This window comes from Polyodon spathula, chromosome 11 (genome assembly GCF_017654505.1).
Source record: "Polyodon spathula isolate WHYD16114869_AA chromosome 11, ASM1765450v1, whole genome shotgun sequence".
NCBI lineage: Eukaryota > Metazoa > Chordata > Actinopteri > Acipenseriformes > Polyodontidae > Polyodon > Polyodon spathula.
The window spans coordinates 14,775,597-14,796,005 of NC_054544.1; the positions used below are offsets into that span (position 1 = coordinate 14,775,597).

General features: G+C 35.1%; 1 protein-coding gene across 3 annotated transcripts in view; it reads right to left on the bottom strand.

The window, feature by feature from the left end:
* Positions 1 to 1,435: 1,435 nt before the first annotated feature.
* Positions 1,436 to 20,409, bottom strand: part of LOC121323685 (protein phosphatase 1 regulatory subunit 1C-like) — a 32,057-nt gene continuing 13,083 nt past the window's right edge. The window contains exons 3-6 of one of the 3 annotated variants that reach the window (XM_041264878.1): positions 18,881 to 18,915; positions 18,215 to 18,281; positions 12,321 to 12,566; positions 11,360 to 11,573 (exon numbers count right to left, since the gene is read on the bottom strand). In XM_041264878.1, the coding sequence (XP_041120812.1) occupies positions 11,524 to 11,573; positions 12,321 to 12,566; positions 18,215 to 18,281; positions 18,881 to 18,915 (398 nt within the window). In that variant the 3' untranslated portion in view covers positions 11,360 to 11,523. Of the gene's footprint in view, positions 2,844 to 11,359; positions 11,574 to 12,320; positions 12,567 to 18,214; positions 18,282 to 18,880; positions 18,919 to 20,409 lie in introns of those variants that run through there. The other 2 variants (XM_041264877.1, XM_041264879.1) reach the window with 2 other exon arrangements.

The following is a 20,409-nucleotide window of genomic DNA, read 5'->3' on the forward strand; positions in this document are numbered from 1 at the left end:
ACCCCCAGTTTTATTTATACTACCTTCAGTGCTCCATTTACCTCACATTCTCTATCTTTTCCCAGAATTACATTTATGTTTTATCTTGATTATTTGCAGTGTTCCTTGAGACCCAACAATCAGCTTTGCAGAAATAGTTCCACAGATACAGCATTCAGAGATGTGTGAATTTGTGCAATATCATGTAAATTATGTGACGTGAAAAATCTGTGAAATTCAAAAGTGGTGCAGGGACAGCAACTAATAACACATATACTTATATTAAATTAATCTAAACACAAAATGAATCACAGGCTGGACTCAGGTGCTGATGTTGAAGCATTTTAATTGTACTCCAAATCTGAAAGCTTACAAAACGGTGGTGTGTGAGAGTGCAGGCCACATCTTTCACAGCATCACAAGATCAAACATTAGTGAATTAGGGTGTTTGTCTGAAATATCAGACATTTCAAAATACTTAATGACACCACAATGCTATCATATGAATAAAAATACACAACTCTTAAGTAGAACACACAGAGGCTTGTTGTTTGAAAAGGCACTTATTCATAATATAATGAATCAGTTTATTATGTATTTACTGCTTTAAATCATATTAATAAAACTTACTATTTGCAATAGAGCTGTATATTCATAGCATATGTTTGTACTTATTTGAGTAGGTGTTAAAGCAGATTAGAAATCCCATAGCATTGAAATTCTGTATAGAGCAGGAACTACTTCATGCGATTTAATGCAGACTTTAGGTTGAAGTTACAGTAAACTCAGGTGAAATGCCATACAGATTAGTAACTGAAAATGCATCATATGTATGTATCTGTACTCTGGAAGTAAATCGATTTATTAAACTACCACTGGAGAAACCCCAGTTGCAATCAACTGGCCTGGAAAGGTCTTAAGGCCCATTCACTATAAGGATCCAGACTGAGCTGCATAACTTGCTCACAACAGAAGTAATGTAAAAGCTGTTGTTTTGGTCAAGATGCTGTTTGGAAGGAGATTATGTACCTTTTGCTTTGATATATTCTTTGGCTTAAATAAGATGCATTAAAACTGTAATGAATGACAACATTTGTGTTTGCTTTGCATATAATTTAGTTCTATGAACATTATACACATTTTTCTATTTCTTTTACTTTTGTATATCCCAACTCTTTTTTCATCTTGTTCCAGATTATAATGAGTGTAATTCGTGTCATGTTTGCAATGACAGAATCAGATTTTCTCTGGCTATTATGGAAGGTTCCCACTTGAAGACCCCAGAGATGTACCCTACTTAGCTCAATCCAGACGGTTGTCATGCTGATGCGCTGGGGAGACTGCACTGTGGTTGATCCCCGGAGCCAGCATCGCAGCCGTTGTGTGTGCTGATGCGCTGGGGAGGCAAAATAAGGTGATCCCTGGAGCCAGCATTACACTTCAGCCATCAACACCAGGCAGAAGGATATCAACATCATCAGACAGAAGGAAACGCAAATGGATAGAGACGCAGATGGATCACTTTAGTTTACTGTTAAGCTACATTTTAGTTGGTGCTTATCTTGGCAAGAGCCAGCTTCAAATCAGCATGAAGTTTTAACATCTACTCTCATGTAATGGAAATCATTACACAAACAATGTATTTTTTCTTATCTCCCATTTTGCTGCATCACCTGGCCTCTAGTGCGAAATAACCATATTTAAAACATATAGTATTATATTTATCAAAAAATACAGGGAAGCAATTAGTGTTCCATCCCATCATTTTATGTGAATAAACTCTTATTCTATATGTAAAGACTCCAAGCTTCGGCACTTTACAGTGAGGTTGTAAGAGGTTATGATAAGCCAACAGTCATCCAAGATTCATCATAAATACCAAAACCTTTTCAGCTCTCTTCTCTCAGCAGACTCTAATGGAAAGTTGTTCAGTGATATGTGGTGTAAAGGAAAACAAGCAATTCTGAATTTTTAATTAAGAGGATTTTTATCATTAGTATGGGTTATCTGTCTTACGCTTTAAAAACCTATTTTACTGATGGAATTATCAGGAAAAAAATGTATATACACCAGCAAGCACTGTTCGAATGTAAAGTAAGACATTTAAACACAATTTTTCCAACATCGAAATCAGAGACATTTGCTTTTAAAATATGGCACAAAGGACTAAAATTATGTTTATGCTCTAGATTAAATAATACATTCCATGTGTCTGTAAATAATAAATCAGCAGGTGTTTTTTTTTTCTTCTAAAACTATACTGTAGCTTCATTTTCTACTATCTTGACAATACTATTACACAGAACAACCAAAAGGTACTGTAGATTATATGCTTAAAATGGGCTGTAGATGACAGGTCATAAACAACCAGTCTTTAAACGGTTACTAATTTGTTTTCAGATGCCAAAATTAATACCAGTGATAATGTAAAAGCAAAAGGAATGGGCTGCTATGCTAGGTTGGGTTGCTATCTTAGAAAAGGTTAGAAATTGAAGTACTGTTGTTAAGATCAGGACTTTAACACAGAATATATATATATATATATATGCATGATCAGATCCAGAACTATATTATTGATTTTGCAGAGGAAAGGGGTAATGGATCTTTAAAGCTTTCGATTAAAATTAGTCAGACTAAAAGCCTGTTTTCTAGTGCTCTGCTGTAAGAAATGATCTATTTAATCAGTCCTGAGATGATGTGAAAAAGGTTTTCAGTTCATTTAACTGAGTGAACAACAGAAAGTGGAAACACTTCCATTAAGACACCCATTTCCATCTACGGGGTCCTGTCTTCCTGTTTATCATTGACTCCTTCTTCTTCCTCGGGGAACGCTGTTTCTTGCTGCGATTTCATAAGCTTCACCCCTGCAGAAATGCAGAAAGACGAGATCATGTTTAAAGGATTGTGTATTCAGACAAGCTGTCTGGAATAGCTTCAGAAAATCAATAGCTGTCTTTTGTTTTTTAATTTATTTTCTTCTGCCTTGACTTGTCAATACAGAGTTGAGCAAAGACTGTGATCCTCAAGCACCACAGATTCATCTGGCCATATTTCTGTGAGGAAGACATACATCCTCTTCTAGTAACATTTGGCCCTACATTAGAACCAGTATAGATTTTGGAAGTGGCTGAAAAATTAACAGACTGCTGCCCTTGAATCAAGTGACAGCTGTACTGCTGTCAAGCCACCTGGAAACAAAGATCAGCTGCCAGCAGCAAGGCAGTTTTTTTTTAAATGGATTACTGAGGTATTTAAAAGGTTGGATACTGAAAAACAAAGCTGTAGAGAAGGCTGACTTACTCTGTACAATACAGAAGACATGATTACTCCTAATGCAGTATATGCTCTTACCAAAAAATACTAGATATCTGTGAAAAGTCGCCTCTTTATTTAATTGGCATACAACCTTTCAACTAGTTGGCCAGTGAATGTGTGTCCAATCAGTGTGCAGAAAAACACAAGTAGGTTAATGTATAGGACCTGGGAGCCCCTGAATTGCCCCTGTCTCAAAACTATGGATTATTCCATTTGAAATCTGACAGGGAACAGGTTAGGGAACAGTGCTAACTTTGACTGCTGCATTATTTAGGAATACAACAAGTGGATACTGTTTCTAAAGTAACACAGGGACAGAGATAGAATATAAACAAAACTTTTTTTTTTTTTTGGAAATGACATACAACATATGTGTTCTATCACCTGCTTAGTTAAGAAGAACCAACGTCAACATGTTTAAGATTTCCAAACTAACTGAAGATTTTTTGTTTATCACTTTTGCATATTTTGTACATCGAACATCCTTTTAAAACTGGCTGTTGATGCATATTAAAGAAAGCCATTCTGACAAAACCCTAAAGCATTGATGCACAATTGAACCCCCTGCAGGTATAATCAGTAAAATGATTTAGTGATACCTCTAAAACCAGACCAGCACCTTGTTCCAACCACGTCCTTAATTACTGAATTCCACCAAGGAATTCAAATAATGAGAACAATAACACTCATTATAACATGTGAATAGGAGCGCTGACATCACACCTGAGGCATGTGATATTAGACAACAGCGCACACCCTGTGATGGCTTATTGCTTAGTTTATTAAACGGCACCCCATGGAGATTTTTGTTAAGCATTAAGACTGCATTTTCATTTAACCATTGCTACCCCATTCGTTGTCCGTTACCAATCTAGTTCAGACAATTTTAAGTTAATCAACTTGACAATAAACATTATGGATAAAATAGAACAAACAAACAAAAAATGGCTACATGACATTTAACACTGTGATAACAAATACTAAAAGTAGCCTTATGGTCTCTTATGTTTTTTATATTACTATGCAGTGATCACTTTTTTTTTTTTTTTTTTTTTTTTTTTTTTTTTTTTTTTACAGTAAAAAAAAATACAATAATAATAAATAATAAATAATAATAAGTGCATTGTGTACATGTAACAACGTAGGTCAGAGTAGCAAGCAGTTAAAACTGAAAGGAGATAAACAAAACTAAATTAAGTGAAATAAACCTCTTGTTTCTATTAAAATATTGTAAGATACCGATATGTATTTTGCTGAAACAATCTGAATGATGCAGAAAAGAAAAAGGGCTACCTGTGAGTAAATTAATCTGCTGTTAAAACACACTTTGAAAATTTTTTGGAAACAACTCATATGTAATTAATGAAGTTTTAATAAAGTTGCAGATAGAAGAAAATAATTATTGTATTATTAGAGATGAACACATAAAAAGGCAGAACAGAAAAGAAAAATAGCCTGAGGAACTGAGCCGTTTAACTGATGTTGAATGAGTTGTCAGCAACGGACAAACAATTCAGAGGAGAAAACAGGCAACTAAACAAAACTATTCCTTACACCCTGATACTGGAGATGATTAAAATTGACAAAAAACACACAACTCATGTGATGTCTGCTTAGAAATAACAAATCAGTTCAAGTCTGTATAATTGCCAATCTCGACTTGAGAGAAGCCCAGAGCTAAATGGCACGGGGTATGGCAGCTTCAGAGGTACAATGGGATTCCTGGATGGCAGCTGGCAGCACTGTGCCTGAGTGAAGCCTGTGTCACTGTCTCTCACTATTCATACTATTCGTGTTGCAAAATGTTTGCTTAGTATCCCTCAGCTTGTTTACCATTTACATTTTTAAATGTGTTTTTTCTATGCTTTGTTACTGTTCTTTTTGCACTTGGGCTGATCCCTTCTAGGGTTATCCCTCCTGGTATAACTGCTAATAAATGCTTTGGCTTTTTTTTACCAAAGAAACTGAATCAACCTGGCTGCCTTCAACAGTTTCCATCCCACACAGCTCAGTGATAGTTTGCCTTAAGTTACAAAGGCCTAAGTTTCTGTGTACTTGATGGATGATAATGGATGTGTTGCTGAAGTTTCATTTTGAACACTGAACAGTCACATACTTGTAAATTGATCTTGTTTCTTATGTGTCTGGAGTCTGTTCAAGACACTGTATTGTCCTATAATATTCATGTTGACCTTGCTGTCTCATAAAATTACTTCTATTTACCACTATTTTCCCTCTAAAAGTTTGCTAAATGTCGTGATAATTCATGAATAACACGCCATAAGAGAAAAGCATCATACACATAACATTGTCAAAGTACAGGACACAAGGAAAGATTTGCTTTTTTTTTTCATATGGTGTGTTGTTTCTAAACGATCCTGTAATGTAAGTGCTCTGTAAACAATTGTGTTTAGTTTTACCATTGAATTCAGAATAAGTAATGAATTTGTTAATCGTTCAAAACTCCTTTTTACTTAGGATTTTGAGCGATGCTCTGTTAAAACTAACCAAAAGGCCCTACCTGGTACAAAGGGCGGATGGTGCTGAAAGTGGACTGGGTAAGAGATCCTCTTTGGTTTCACAGAAGGTCTCACCTGACCCGTCTCTAACAGCGTGCTGTGTGTTTCCAGAGCGCAGCAGGGCACTCTCACTATCACTATATTTTGGGGATTATGTCTGTTCACTGCTTGTTGATGTAATACATTAAAACCCCAAGATAGAATCCACACATTCAATGATTGAAATTGAATAACTTGTTCTATCTATAATATAACACAAGATTTATCTGTAAAGGATGGAACACTGAAGCTTTCTCATATTGAGTGCATTTGACTGTGAGATACTGATATTGTTAAAAACACCATATGTAGGGTTCTTCATTGTTTTTTCAAATATGAGGTAAAAAATTCCCTAAAGTAACATGGAAGTGAAAGTATTTCTTTTTATGGTTTCTGTTTTCACAAAGACAGCAAGGATCCATCTATTGTGGCACCTCGAGAGAAACCTAGGTCATTCCACAGTTTGTGGTACAAACACCCTCATAGAAGGATGTCCGGAACGACAAGCACATATTTTGCTTGCACTTTTCTAAACCCAAATACAATTAGGTTTACTCATTTTAAATTAAATTCATTTAATTTAAGTAAATATACTCACATATGTAAATGTTATTTCATATTTCCTGATGATGCTTTATATACCAAACATAACCCAAGAAATAATAAATATAACTTTTTATCCTTATTATTATTACAGGGATTGAAAATATAGAATTTATGGTCTAATTCCCCTAAGATTACATTTTAGGTAGCATATTACGGGGCTGATGTAAGAATACGTGCAGGTGCAAACGGTTGTGGCTGCAAAATCCAAGCTGCCAGGCAATTATTTTGCACTTCTGCCAATGTAAGCTTGAGAGCAGTGCAAATTACTCAACACTCACACAATATTAGGCTTCAATTGTGATAATGAAGGTCACAATGACCGCTGCCTGTGCATCGGGTTGCAGCTGCACTTACAGTCCCGAGATTAGGTGAGTTAGGAGAACAGAGATTGTATGAGATTTGTGGAGCAAGAAAATCAAACCAAACCAGAAGATATGTCAGAGGAAGGGCAGCAAAGACCCCGTGGCATACAGAAAAGAAACATTTCCTGAGGAGGAGCTGAGAGTCCATACGGCTGAGGCCACTCAGCATGAAACCGAGTTATCTGGAAAAGACTCAGCCAACATCAGCTATGCTACCAAAGAGGCCATATGATCCACTACAGTGGAGAAAGTCAATTCTGTCAGTGTTACCAGGACAGTCACCTAGGTGATGAAAAGGTGGCAGGATGTGTGGAAGCAAACAAAACCGAAACTCGCTATGCAGCACAGGCATGCAACAGGAACAGGAGGGGGACCACCATCCAAATCACAGCTGAAACCGCTGGAGAGGTAAGCGGAGAGGACAATCCATCCCAAACAATGTGACCCTGGGTTTGAATATACAGGGTCTTCTCCGTCTTGCCATTCTCCTCCGAAGTTTTTCCTGCATGTCCTCAAAATCTCATTATAATGTTCCAGATCCTAGCTCAATTCCATGCTCTCTACATCATTTGAATACATTTCAATATCATTTATTGGGTGACTTTAATATCCATGTGGACAATGATACTGATTCAAATGGTTAAGAATTCTTTAAATTATGTACAGTGTGTTAGAGGTTCTACTCATAATTATGGGCATACTTTAGATCTATTGATTTCTCATGGTTTTGAAGTTCAAAATATAGTAACTTCTGACCTTTCTATTTCTGATCATCTTGCAATTCATTTTGAGATTAAACTACCCTGAATTGTAAAGAGCCAGGCTTGTATAATTAAAACTTGGGTAGTTAACTCATTAACAGCTATAAAGTGTTGTGAGGCTTTTAATTCGTTGCCAGTTGCTCAGGCTGTATCATTAAATGAGTTTGTTGACACCTATAACACCTCCATGGCTAACATTTTTGATACTATAGCTCCAGTTAAAACACAGAGGGTGTTTTCCAAAAGAAGCACTTTATGGTTTAATGATTTTACTTGGAAACTAAAATATGATGGTCATACATTGAAATGCAGATGGAAGAATTCCAAACTGCATGTTCATTATCTCGCGCTGCTAGATCTTTAAACTATTCTAACCTGATTGAAAAAAAAAAAACTAGATTTCTTTCTGCATCTATAGATAAATTAGTAAATCCACCTTTTATTACCTCTACCTATAATATTGTTTTTTAAAATAAAATTCTTGACATTAGAGATCAGATCTTACACACTGCTTCTATTATGGACCTATCCTCCTACTTTGAATTAACTAGACCTGATAAAGTTATGATGGAGGCTTTCTTGTTGGTTACTTTGCAAGAGCTGACAGTGTTAGTTAGGCATATGAGACAAACCACTTTTGCCCTTCATCCTGAACTATTTAAATATGTATTTAGTGTTGCTAATATAAGTATTTTAACAATTATAAATGAATCACTTTCATCTGGTATAGTTCCCTCTGCACTTAAGGTTGCAGTAGTTAATATACAGTTTGGATTACAGTTATTAACAACTATATGTCAATTTCCAATCTTAAATTTTTAGCCAAGGACTTGGAGAAAGTTGTTGCCAATCAGTTACTCAGATTTTTAGTGTTTACTTATTAATTTGAGAAGTTTCAGTCTGGATTTCGATCTGCACATAGCACTGAGACTGCTCTTGTTAGGGTAGCAAATGATCTTTTGATCAGCTCCAACTCTGGCTTTCCTTCAATTTTAATTCTTCTTGATCTTAGCACTGCCTTTGACACTGTGGACCATTCCATTCTATTAAATCGGCTTGGGAACTCAATGGGTTTGACAGGTGGTGTCCATTCTTGGTTTGGATCTTATCTTTCCGATTGGTTTCAGTACGTTTCTGTCGGGGAGGTGAAGTCTGATTTGTCAGAGGTTGTCTGTGGTGTTCCTCAGGGTTCTGTTTTAGGTCCTCTGTTGTTTTCATTATATATGTTGCCATTAAGTGATATTATCTGCAGGCATGGAGTGAATTTCCATTGTTACACAGATGATACTCAGATGTACTTGTTTTTCAATCCAGACAATCCCTCTACTGGGGTGCTATTAGCTGCTTGCTTTGCGGATATAGTGTTGGATGTCATGGAATTTTCTGATGTTGAATTCTGAAAAAAGGAGGCCATGCTTGAGGGTTCACAGCACCCATTAAAAAATGTTGATTTATATAAAATAGATCTTAGCAGCCTTTCCTCAGATCTAAAACTTGAAGCAAGAAATTTGAGGGTCATATTAGAAAAATTACTAAAGCATCTTTTCATCATTTGAGAAATAGAGCTAAACTTAGATCTATTAGTTCTGTATCTGATGCTGGGAGGCTAATGCATGCCTTGTTTCATCAATAATCGACTATTGTAATGCAAAGTATTCCAAAGTATTTGGTGTCTCACTTGCAGCTTATGCAGAATGCTACTGCAAGAATTCTAACTAAAACCAGAAAAGGTCAACATATTACTCCTGTCTTGGCCTCCTTACACTGGCTTACTGTGCAGTTTCGAATTGATTTTTTAACTTATAAAGCTCTTAATGGATTAGCATCCAGTTATTTACAAGAGCTGTTGGTCCCATACATTCATAAGTGGAATTTTAGATCTCAGGATGCAGGGCTCTTGGTTATTCCAAGGGTAAATACTAATAGTATGGGAGGAAGGGCCTTTTCTTATAAGGCTCCTACATTATGGAACGCTCTGCCTTTTTTTTGTCAGAGAAGCTAAGAGTCTTGCTGTTTTTAAGTCAAGATTGAAGACTTATTTATATACACAGGCCTTTTTATTATAGTCGTTTTATTATTACTTTTTATTAATTACTGTGTATTTACATAGTAGTTATTTAGTAAATATATGTGTACTTAAACATAATTACAATGTCATTGGGCATCGTTACAATGTACTTAATGTGTAAATGTTTTTGCACCATATAACCCTAATTGTAAACCTAACCCTTAATTCTGTACTGACCCTATTCTTTAGTGGTTAATAAAAAAGTACCAATGAGGTTATTTGATAATACTTATATTCTTTATATAGCACCTTTCATAGTGGACCACCATCACAAAGAGCTTTACAAGATACGAGACTAGGCTGTGTGAACTATGCATCAGCTGCAGAGTCACTTACAACAAGACAGAGGAGCACAAGGAGGTTAAGTGACTTGCTCAGGGTCACACAATGAGTCAGTGGCTGAGCTGCGATGTGAACTGAGGACCTGCTAGTTGCAATCCTGTTTCTTTAACCACTGGACCACACAGCCTCGTAGTAATGTCTGCATTAAACACAGAAACACAGTTTTATTACAATGCACTATGTCATCTAGAGTTGTTGAACTAGTGCAAGTAAGTGTCACTATATAGATCTGCCACTGTTAAGATTAATTGAACAGTCCCATGATTTTCAAGTACCTGAACTCATAGCTTTAATGGCTCTAATTCATTCTTGGTGTCTACAAAGACGACTATACTTAGGTTTTGATTAGGAAACAACTGGGTTATGTATGGTTAAGAACTGTTAGCATGGAGTGGAAAAGCAGAACATTGTCTGCACTTCAATATAATTTAAAAAAAACAGTCCTACCTAAAAAGCCTGAACTCCATTAAGTGAGCCCACTCCTTCTGTGATTCAGCTTTAGTTCAGTCCTGATTCTGATCGCTAAAGTTCATTGCTTTTGGTATATAAAATAGTTAGCAGGCTAGTGCATAGAATCTGCAACCAACCAGGTTCCATAAAGAGAGATTAAGCTTGCTGTTATGTACCGCATGCATTTTTCATAACATTGGATTTAGTGTTATGCCCCAGTTTTTTTTTTTTCTTTGTTCAGTGTAAAGATTAATACATTGCAAAGGCATTAATCAGAGCATAACGGACTAGTGGCACAAAGAGTAATGCATTTCTAACAGTCTATGGACACAAGGTTTTAGTGTTTTTTTTTTTTGTTTTTTTTTTAACAACAATGTTCTTTATTGTTAAGCCAATATTAATATTATTATAGAACTTTGCTCTCCAGGGTGAACGCTTGCTCTTTGTAAAGGTTTATTCTTCTTAATTGCAATGTAGTAAATTATATCACTGAGGATGCTAGTCCATGTTCTGGATAAGGTTTATCACAAATTCACCCAAGAAGTATAAACATGTTTTCTTTTTATTCTGCATGTATTGAAAATCTAGAATCTACCCCTAGATCACATTTGAATTGTACTTGCACTATATTTTAAATGGTTAATAAAAATACCAATGCAGTTAATTAATAGTAATATCTGCATCAAACACAGAAAAACATCAGTTTTATTACTGTTGTTTGTTTTGTTATTTTATTATTTTATAAGCAACTATAAACTTTGCCATAATAAATGCTTAGTGTACAACACACTGTGATTATAGTGTAACTGGATCAGAAAATGCAGTGCAGAAGTCATGATAATCCAGTTGTATAATACTACTACTACTACTACTACTATTACTAATAATAATAATAATAATAATAATAATAATAATAATGACAAGTGGTAGGTAAAACCTTTTATTATATTAACTAAAATGCAATGATGGTAAAATTGTAGTAATCAGTGAACTTTAAATAGACACCATTATAGAAACAGGAGACACCACAGATGAGCTAACACACACGTGTTGGTGCTAAGTTGTCAAGAGGCTGATGACAGCTACAATAGCTTTCCATGCTGCTGTTGTGAAGTTGTCTCAGAAGGTTCTCCTGTGTATAAATATATTAATTAGAACAATAAATAAACAGCAGTGGACAAAGGTATCCTCTCTATATGCTTCTGAAACAGTATTGCCTAATCACCAGAAAAAAGTCCTCTAATCTTCAACATGTCAACAGCATCACCTGACAAGACAATCTGCCATGATTAAACATGTATAGTATAAAATCTCATTTCATTTCATCTGACCAATCACACTTACTTTTGCTTTTACAAATACAAATTTGGCTATAATTAGGTTCATTTTCAGGCTGGATGGTAAATCTTCTTTTGCTTGCAAATGGGTTATTAAGTCCCCCCTTCCCTGCCAAAACCAAGCCCTACACATGCATGTAAGAATATATGTTGTCAGACTGCCATCAAAGCTAAACATGTATGTTGCTTTGGCAGTACAGTTTTATAAACATGCAATGTCCTGTTTGGGCATAAATAACCTGGTGCTACAAAAGGTTAAATGAAGACATAAAATTGTTGCAAAATACAATATAATAATAATACTTTGAAAGGATTCTATAATAGTGGTTTATGATTAAAAACATAAATAAATGGAATACACCTATTATTAAACTATGAATTATTGATGCAGATGGGACTTGATGCTTCCCCAGAGATGACAGTGACCGAAGACTTCCTTAAAGGGATTTATTCACCCATGAATCTGACAATGGAGCAGACTGGTGCGGCAATTAGAAGAGTAATGGATGGGAATGAGGATGCTAGAACTGCTATTAACTTACCCCCAGTACAGCTGCTGTCTGGGTGCTCCGCAGTACTGAGTATCAGCTTGACACAAGGCTCATTGCCATTGGGTTCAGGGAAGTTGCATGTGCCCCATTCTGTAGTGGTCAGGAGGGCTCCCTTGCCATGACAGCACTCGTTTGTCACTGGACTGAGCTGATCTAAGCAGCTGGGGTCATGTTCTGAGTAATCTGGCTCCAGTTGCTCCTGCCTCTGATGATGCTGCGCCACCACCAGCTGAAGCTCTGCTTTCAACAAAAGCACTTGGTTTAATAAATAAACTTCTGGTGATGATATTAATTACCGGTATAGGTACCCACAAGCCAGGTTTTGAGAACCGAAGCACACATTTTGTTTAACCCGTGTAAAGTGATGTGGTGCACTACATCCAAAATATGTGCTTTATTTTGTTAATTTATTGATTTTCCACGAATGTATTGTTGTTATTTAATGGCCTTTAATTAAGTAGATTGAGAATTTTACCCTGAAAATGTAACCCACATTCTGAGAGAGACAACCTCTTCGTGACTCACAGCGATAACACAGTACAGGGGTTAACCAAAACGGCCTTTCTAACATTTATCGGACTGGTGTAATGATGGGATAATGGGAAGGGCAGCACTAAAAAATGCAACTGAGGCTGGCACCAGATACACTGAGTTAATTTGTAAGGTATTACAACTGGACAGTCACTGTTGGTGACACAAATATCAATATCAATATATTGCCTACTCCAGCTCCAGGGTATGGTTATATTAAAAGGGTAGCATCATCATTTGCAACGTAATTAGAGCCAATCGATCCCTTTGCATCAGTCTTAAGGATATAGGAAATAAATCACTTTTGACAAGAAGGAAATATCCTTTGTTTTTACTACAAATTATGAAAAAAAAATTGAAAAGGTATCAATTGGTATACATTTGTCTTTAAAAATAAGTAATTTATAATGAAGTGCAGCTTAAACATCATATACTGTGAATGCTGCAGCTGCAGAAGATGAAGTAGCTAAGTCAGCACTAATCTGTTCATCATGTTGTTAATTATTGACTTGAAAAGGGGATTGGGTAGGGCATACACTGTTTGAGATTTATTTACAAATTAGTCTAAAGCCCTTCTCTGAGCCAATAAGATTTTTAATACATGTTTTTTAAAAAAATACATTTTAAGTCATATAGAGAGTATGACTATATACCATTGCTGTAAATAACCATCCACCACAATGGAAACATGTGTGCAATTAAAATAAATACAAATAAGCCAAAGAGGTGGTATTGCATGTCTTTGATAAATGAAAGAACAGAAAAGGGGAATCAATAGAGGAATTCATGTCAGTTTACAGGAAAGTCAAAATAGTCAAAATAAGGAAAATAACAAAGTGCACTACCAATTATGTGTTGTACTGATTTATTTATGTTGGGCAATACTGTGCTCTCCTGCTTAGTAAATTGTGTTCTCTGTGTTCCTATTTTTTTTAACACAAACATATTACCTTTACATGGTGTACTTGCACGGGGGTCGGGGGGGGGGGGGGGGGGGGTGAATTGTAAAAGTTCTGAATTACATCAAAGGTTAGAAATGAGGCCATGTCTAATACATTTTTGCTCAGACTAGCATTAACTATTTGGTACATGGAGCTTGTTTTCTATGTCTGTTTAATCATAAAATGAATGGCAAGTAAGAAATAAATTCAAACCAAGGCCTGTAAAACTCATTCACCACTCCTAGCTATCTCAATGGGTGTAAAAGGCCTTCCCATAATATTATTATACTGTTTTTATATCCATTAGCTGGTGAAGTTACCTAAGTGCCTGTGGGAACAAAAATCCGTTCAAGAATCCACGTGGGTCAGAGTCTATGTCTTCATCTCTAAACACCTTGAAACATGTTCTGTAACTATAAATACACTTTTCAAAAATAACTGCTAACTATTTTTTAACAGCTGTTTGTTCTTTAAAGAAAGGTTGTAAAATACATAATTCTAACACTCCATTTCACAACCAGCATCAACAACTATACATTACGAAAAAAACTATGCCCAACACCGTGGATATTGCAGTAACAGTGGCTGGAATATACTGTGCTGTTGAGTATTGAACATAAATCACATATATGGAACACTCTGTCCTACCTTTTCTCTAAACTAAACATATGTCTGCCACAAAATACATTACCCGCATTCAAAATGACATTTCGTATAGGGCAGCTGGTGAGATACCATCACTGTAACATTTTGAGTAAGTACCAGTTGCTGAGTTTTGATAAACATGTCAGTTTTTCTTATGCGAAAAAGGTATTTAAAACTTTGCCAAGATTATGTACTCCACCCTTAAAGGAATTCATGAAAAAGCTCTCTGAAGATACTAATAGGCTCACAAAGAAAGCTGTATGTGGGAATTGTAAATTGGAAAGTTGTAGAACTGTATTTGCCCAAACAGCTCTTTCACATAAGAGGTACTTTATTCTGGAACTCACTTCCTTCATAAATTAAGATCTAAAGGGATTTTGTAATAAACTTAAGGCTTAGTTGAAACGTAATCAATTATGCAATCATTAATTTATTCAGGATGTATTTGAATTTTAACTGTGTATATTGAATACTTATATAAATTGTACTTTAACTTGATTATGTAAATTGCTGATTGTTATGCACTTTTAATAGGTCATTTATAACTTTAATGTTGTATGTATTTTTAAATCATATCTTCAATAGGAACTTATTGCTATAGTATATAGTAGAAGTAATATGGAGATTTATTACAGTTGTCATCAATGTCTGCCCATACTGGCTACATTGAAAAAGCAATGCATCTTGTGACACTTGTTATAATTGTATGTGTCCCTGAATAAATATATACAATAAATCAGTAAATGACAAAAAACAGGTATGACATAATAAATTAAAAGACAAACATTCATGTTTTACATCAGACTGGACACTATTAAATGGTGCAGATAAATATACAAATACGTATTTGATATTGTCAATTATTGTAATAGATATGGGATATAAAACCTGCTGTTTTACAACATATCTGTTTTTAAAAATCAACCATTTCATTGAATTCAGGCTTTTAAGTTCCTATGTATAGCAACAACAAAGCATGCAGCTCATTCACTGCCAAAGCAATGCCATGATTACTCATTCTCCTTAAATCAATAATAGAAATAAAAGTCTCTTTAGTCCATCTATTCCAGGAAAGATATCCTACATGAGTCAGCGCTGTGGCCTTCTAGTGATCTTGACTTCTTGCTCTTAAAATCCCTGTACTGCTGTGCTCAGTCTAAATCAGATCAGATTGCTGCATTTCAGAGGGTTAGAGGATCAGCAAAATGTTGTCTCTAAAGGATAAATGAGGTTTTTTTTTTTTAACTGTTTATTTTATCGGATGTACACTATATTCTAAAAATTACAAGATATATCTACAGCTATATACATATTGTGTGTGTGTGTGTGTGCGGTGTCTTGAGTTGTTTACCTATGCCTTGAAGGTCAGTTTTATTTACAGTCTAGGTGATAAAATATAGGTCAAGTTGACTCCAAAAAGATTGCGTTTGCCATAATAAAGATTGCTAGCAGGACATTCAAATAATCAATGCAAGTCTGCAATTATTGGAAGATGTGACCAGCTTGTGACTGTGTCAGTACATGAGTCAAATTGGCATGCTGCTGCTACCTCAGGAGGCATACATAGCCTTTATATTGGCTTCAAGTACAAATAATGTAACAAAGCCCTTTTGTCTCAAAGAAGTATGGTTCACCACACCTTGTAAACTCTGCATTACAATTCCCTGGGAGATAGCTGTCCTAATCCCAAATAGGATAAAAAGGAGGTACACTGCACATTATGTCCCAAAAAAAAAACAATAGCAGCAATCTGCAAAGTATCCTGTATTTACTATGCCAAGTTTAAAAATATATATCACAGGCATGTATTAGTTTCAAGCATTTTTGAAGGTGAATGTGCTTTATTGGAAACTGTCAGTTACTGCTACACAGGATTTAGTGGTAATTGACAATTCCAGAGGTGAAAGGGTTAATGGTAGCTGTGCCCTGTAATTTTGCTTCAGCAATATTGCTACTGAACTGCTAGTGACACATACTTTTACATCAGAATTGGTTTCAATTTGATATGTGATCCCTTAAAAGTGCCTATTTGATGATTCCCTGCAATTTACATTTAGATAATTGGGGGAATATATTGGACTGGGATTGGTTTAGGGTAAAAGGAAATTGTCCATTCCCAAGAGAAAACCCCTCTTTGTAAAATGCCAAGCTCAGGAAGAGGATAATGTAACTATTTTATACTAACAGCTTACTAATTCAGAAGAGAAATCTTTTTTGCAGTTCAATACTGGGCACATGGTGGCATAACTCTAATTTATTAAGGTCAGTACTGAATTGTCTAGAAATCGAGAGGGAGCTGTTGGAGGAAGAACAGCCAACAGTTTTTACACAGATACCTTATTCTATGACTTAATTAGGATCACATTATTTATTTTGTGATTTGAGCGCTAGGCATATTCTGATACCTTTACTATGCATTAAAGCAGCCACTCCACAAAATGGACGTTGAGAGAGTCTGAAGAAAAAGTGTAAAAAAAACCCATTTTCATCAGTTCTGGTATCGTACATTTCTAGGTTTTGGACTGCAAATCCTTATGAATGTGTATTTCCTTGCCTGGGCCCAGTGTTAGTGTTCTCTCATATCATGCTGATATCATTCTGTTTTGTTTTTTTTTGTTTGTTTTTTCAATGCTCCTTTGTCACATACATGTGGTTGAAGGATATTGTCCACAACTTCTCACCAGCCCCTCTGTTTGGTGTAACACTCTAATTTAATTATGCCATATAGGTAGTTCTGTTTCCTTTTTGTGAAGGCAAGAATGCATGATAATTACCTCGGGCACCATATCAAATGTCCTTGATATTGTAAATCACATCTATGTGTTCCAACTACAAAACTATAACATCACATAAAATACTTGCTATTAACAGATTTCCTCTGGTTCGAGACTACTTCTTTTCGACAGTTAATATTAACTAGGCACCATGTTGGTATATTTTGAGGTGTAACAACCTATTATCTCAAAAGCTACTACAATACTTCACTAGCAAATCTAAACACTGTGAACACTTTTAAAGATACTGTTTAACAGACGTAGGCTGTGGTCTAAACTTGGTCTCCACTGCTAACTGTCATCATTCATGTTGTTGAGAATAAATCTCATCATAAACCACCATAACATTTACATTTCAACAAATCTACTCAGAACTACTTTGATTATTCATGATGAGTTTGTGAAAAACAGGGAGGTTTAAATACAAGCAAAAGAAGAAGAAATTAGTCCAAATAGAAACTTTATCAAATGCGTTTTTCATTACCAGAGAACCAGTTCTTAACAATGTTTTTAATAGATGATGCAATGTATACTGCCATCAAAACACACATACACTACATAAATAGGTTCATATTTACTTTCGTGTAATGCATGGCAAAACACATTTGATCCACAACTTACCATGACAAAGGGTTGTTTTTTTTTTTTATCCTGCAAACACATTGGACTAAATTCAAAGTAATTTAATTCAAATTGTCATTATTTTTTAATTACTTTCACAAGACAATTTGAAGTCAATAGCTTTAGAATCCAGCCCTTTATCGTCTCAATATTATTATTTTTTATTTCACACAAAAGAATTGTAATGTATAATATTAATGTATAAACAATAATATAGGGTTTTAGGGCAAAGTGTACCGATAACCAATTGTTCCCAAGGTAAGTTTGAACAGCTGGTAACTAGACCTCCCTGCTTGGATGATGTGAAGCAGACAGACACTAACACTCCAAGGCGCATGCAGAAGCACTTCAAGGAGCAGTACCTGGACAGTACCTTTCATAGTGGGAGGGTTGTACACACTCTGTTTTCTTTGCTTGGGAGACATCTCAGCACTCTTTGCCTGGCAGACACAATGGAAAACAGTTCAGAAGGAGATCAAATTCAACTGCTGCTATTTCAGGCAAGACACATTTCACTCAATCAATAACAACTCTATATCTAATGCATCAGCTGGAACCATATAAATGGTACAAAGGGCTCCATGTTTTAAGACTTTATCCCAGAGCAGTAAAAAAAAAAAAAAAAAAAAAACAGCAATTCACCCATATGCATAGTTTTTTAATTGTAAATTAGGTCCTATTGTAATCAATTGTATCATATTACCAACTGTTCTTTTTGTTATTTACACTAAATTACTTTTGCACTGGGGTTGAAAATAGAGGGCTAGATTCTCAAAGGAATGTACTCCAGTTGCCATGACTCAAATAGTGCAATTTCTTTTCTAAAAGGAAAAAAAAAGGATTACTGTACAATTGTGAAAAAAAAAATACAAAAAAAAAAAAAAAAAAACCCTGACGAGAAACCCATGACTTAAAAGGTGCAAGTTGTTTATTTCTAATTTGCTAGCTTTATCGGCTGAGCTTTTTTTCTTTCTGAAAACAATATGTTAATGATGATTTTGAGTGCAGAACTTCGAGAAGCTCAAGTTATATAACTTACTTGTCCCTGTGAGTTTGCCGTCCTCTGTTCATCTGCTTCTAAGAAAAAGAAGTCAGTTAGAAAACACATTGAACCAATATTGCAATGCACCTGTGTCTCAGGTAGATGCCCCGAACAGATCCTACCTTGCCAACTTAGCATACACAATTCACTAGGATGAATAAACACCCACAGAATTGCACTTTTGTGTTTTAGGTTTAGGGCCCATAGATTAAGGTAAATATATATTCTTTGAAAACAAAATAATTATACGGTCAGTATACTGTAATTTGTATTTGACTAACTATTTAGTAATGACAGTCATGTATTTTTTGTATTAATGTCATAGAGCTTACAGAGTGCAAATCTTCTAATTGTCCCCTTGAAATGATCATTACACTTACATGGTTACTATTCCAATATGTTTTTTATAGTTATAGTTTTAAGTTATAAAAATACTGAGCTATTACTATGTAATATGTATCCTGCAACGGAAAGTGATTTTTAAAAAAATATATAGATTAATAATGCAAATAATTAACAAGAGGAATCACAGCCAACCATTCCAGGCAGTGATGAAATGCCCTTTAAGTTGCAGAATAAGAAGCTGAATATTTTAATCACATGTCCTTTTGTAAATGACACCTTTAGCTCCATTTCCCAATGATTCCTGTGCTAAACTGAATAGCAAACTGCCAAAGGAGCTCAGCTGTTACTGAAGCAAGAGTTCTGCAGGGACAAGACTTACAAAGAAAATGGAAATGAGAGTATGAGGCATTGTGGGGGATTCACTATTTACAAAACAGTTCTCGTTGTCATTTAATTAGGATGTGCATAATTACATTTATGTGTAAGAACATTGCAGGAGAGAATATGTTGCTCATTTTAGTTAAAAGTACAGTATGGGGGAATGCATTGCCATGGAGCATATAAAATGTCATTGATGTTAATCTTTTAACTGAGGAGTGATAACACAAAATTAAATTCTCAGCAGATTTGAAGATTTGAATTTAAGTGCAATTGTGGGGTGTTTTTTGATGTTTTTTTTTTTTCCAGGACAACCCTAAACAACTAATATGACAATATAAAATGATAGAAACCCTTGTGCCTTTTTTTCACTGACACATATGATACAAGCAATAACACTCAACCAACCATATATATATATATATATATATATATATATATATATATATATATATATATATATATATATATATATATATATATATATAGATATATATATATATTATATATATTTTATTAAAAAAGAATAATTTTCAACGTCACAGATGTGGTAAAGTGCAGTGCTCTAGGTAAAATGTAATGAGGAGTGTGTACCTAAGAGGCAACATAAATAACTAGAAAGGCTGTTTTTGAATTCCCAGCATGCTTTATGACCCCCAAGCCACCAAAATAATTTTCTTTTGTCTCACTCCACTGAATGGTAAACGTGACCAAAAGACGGGCAACAACCTTGAGTCTTAATACAGTCTTGTTGAAGTTCACTAAAGATGATTTTGCAGACACAGAGCCACATAAAAAACAAG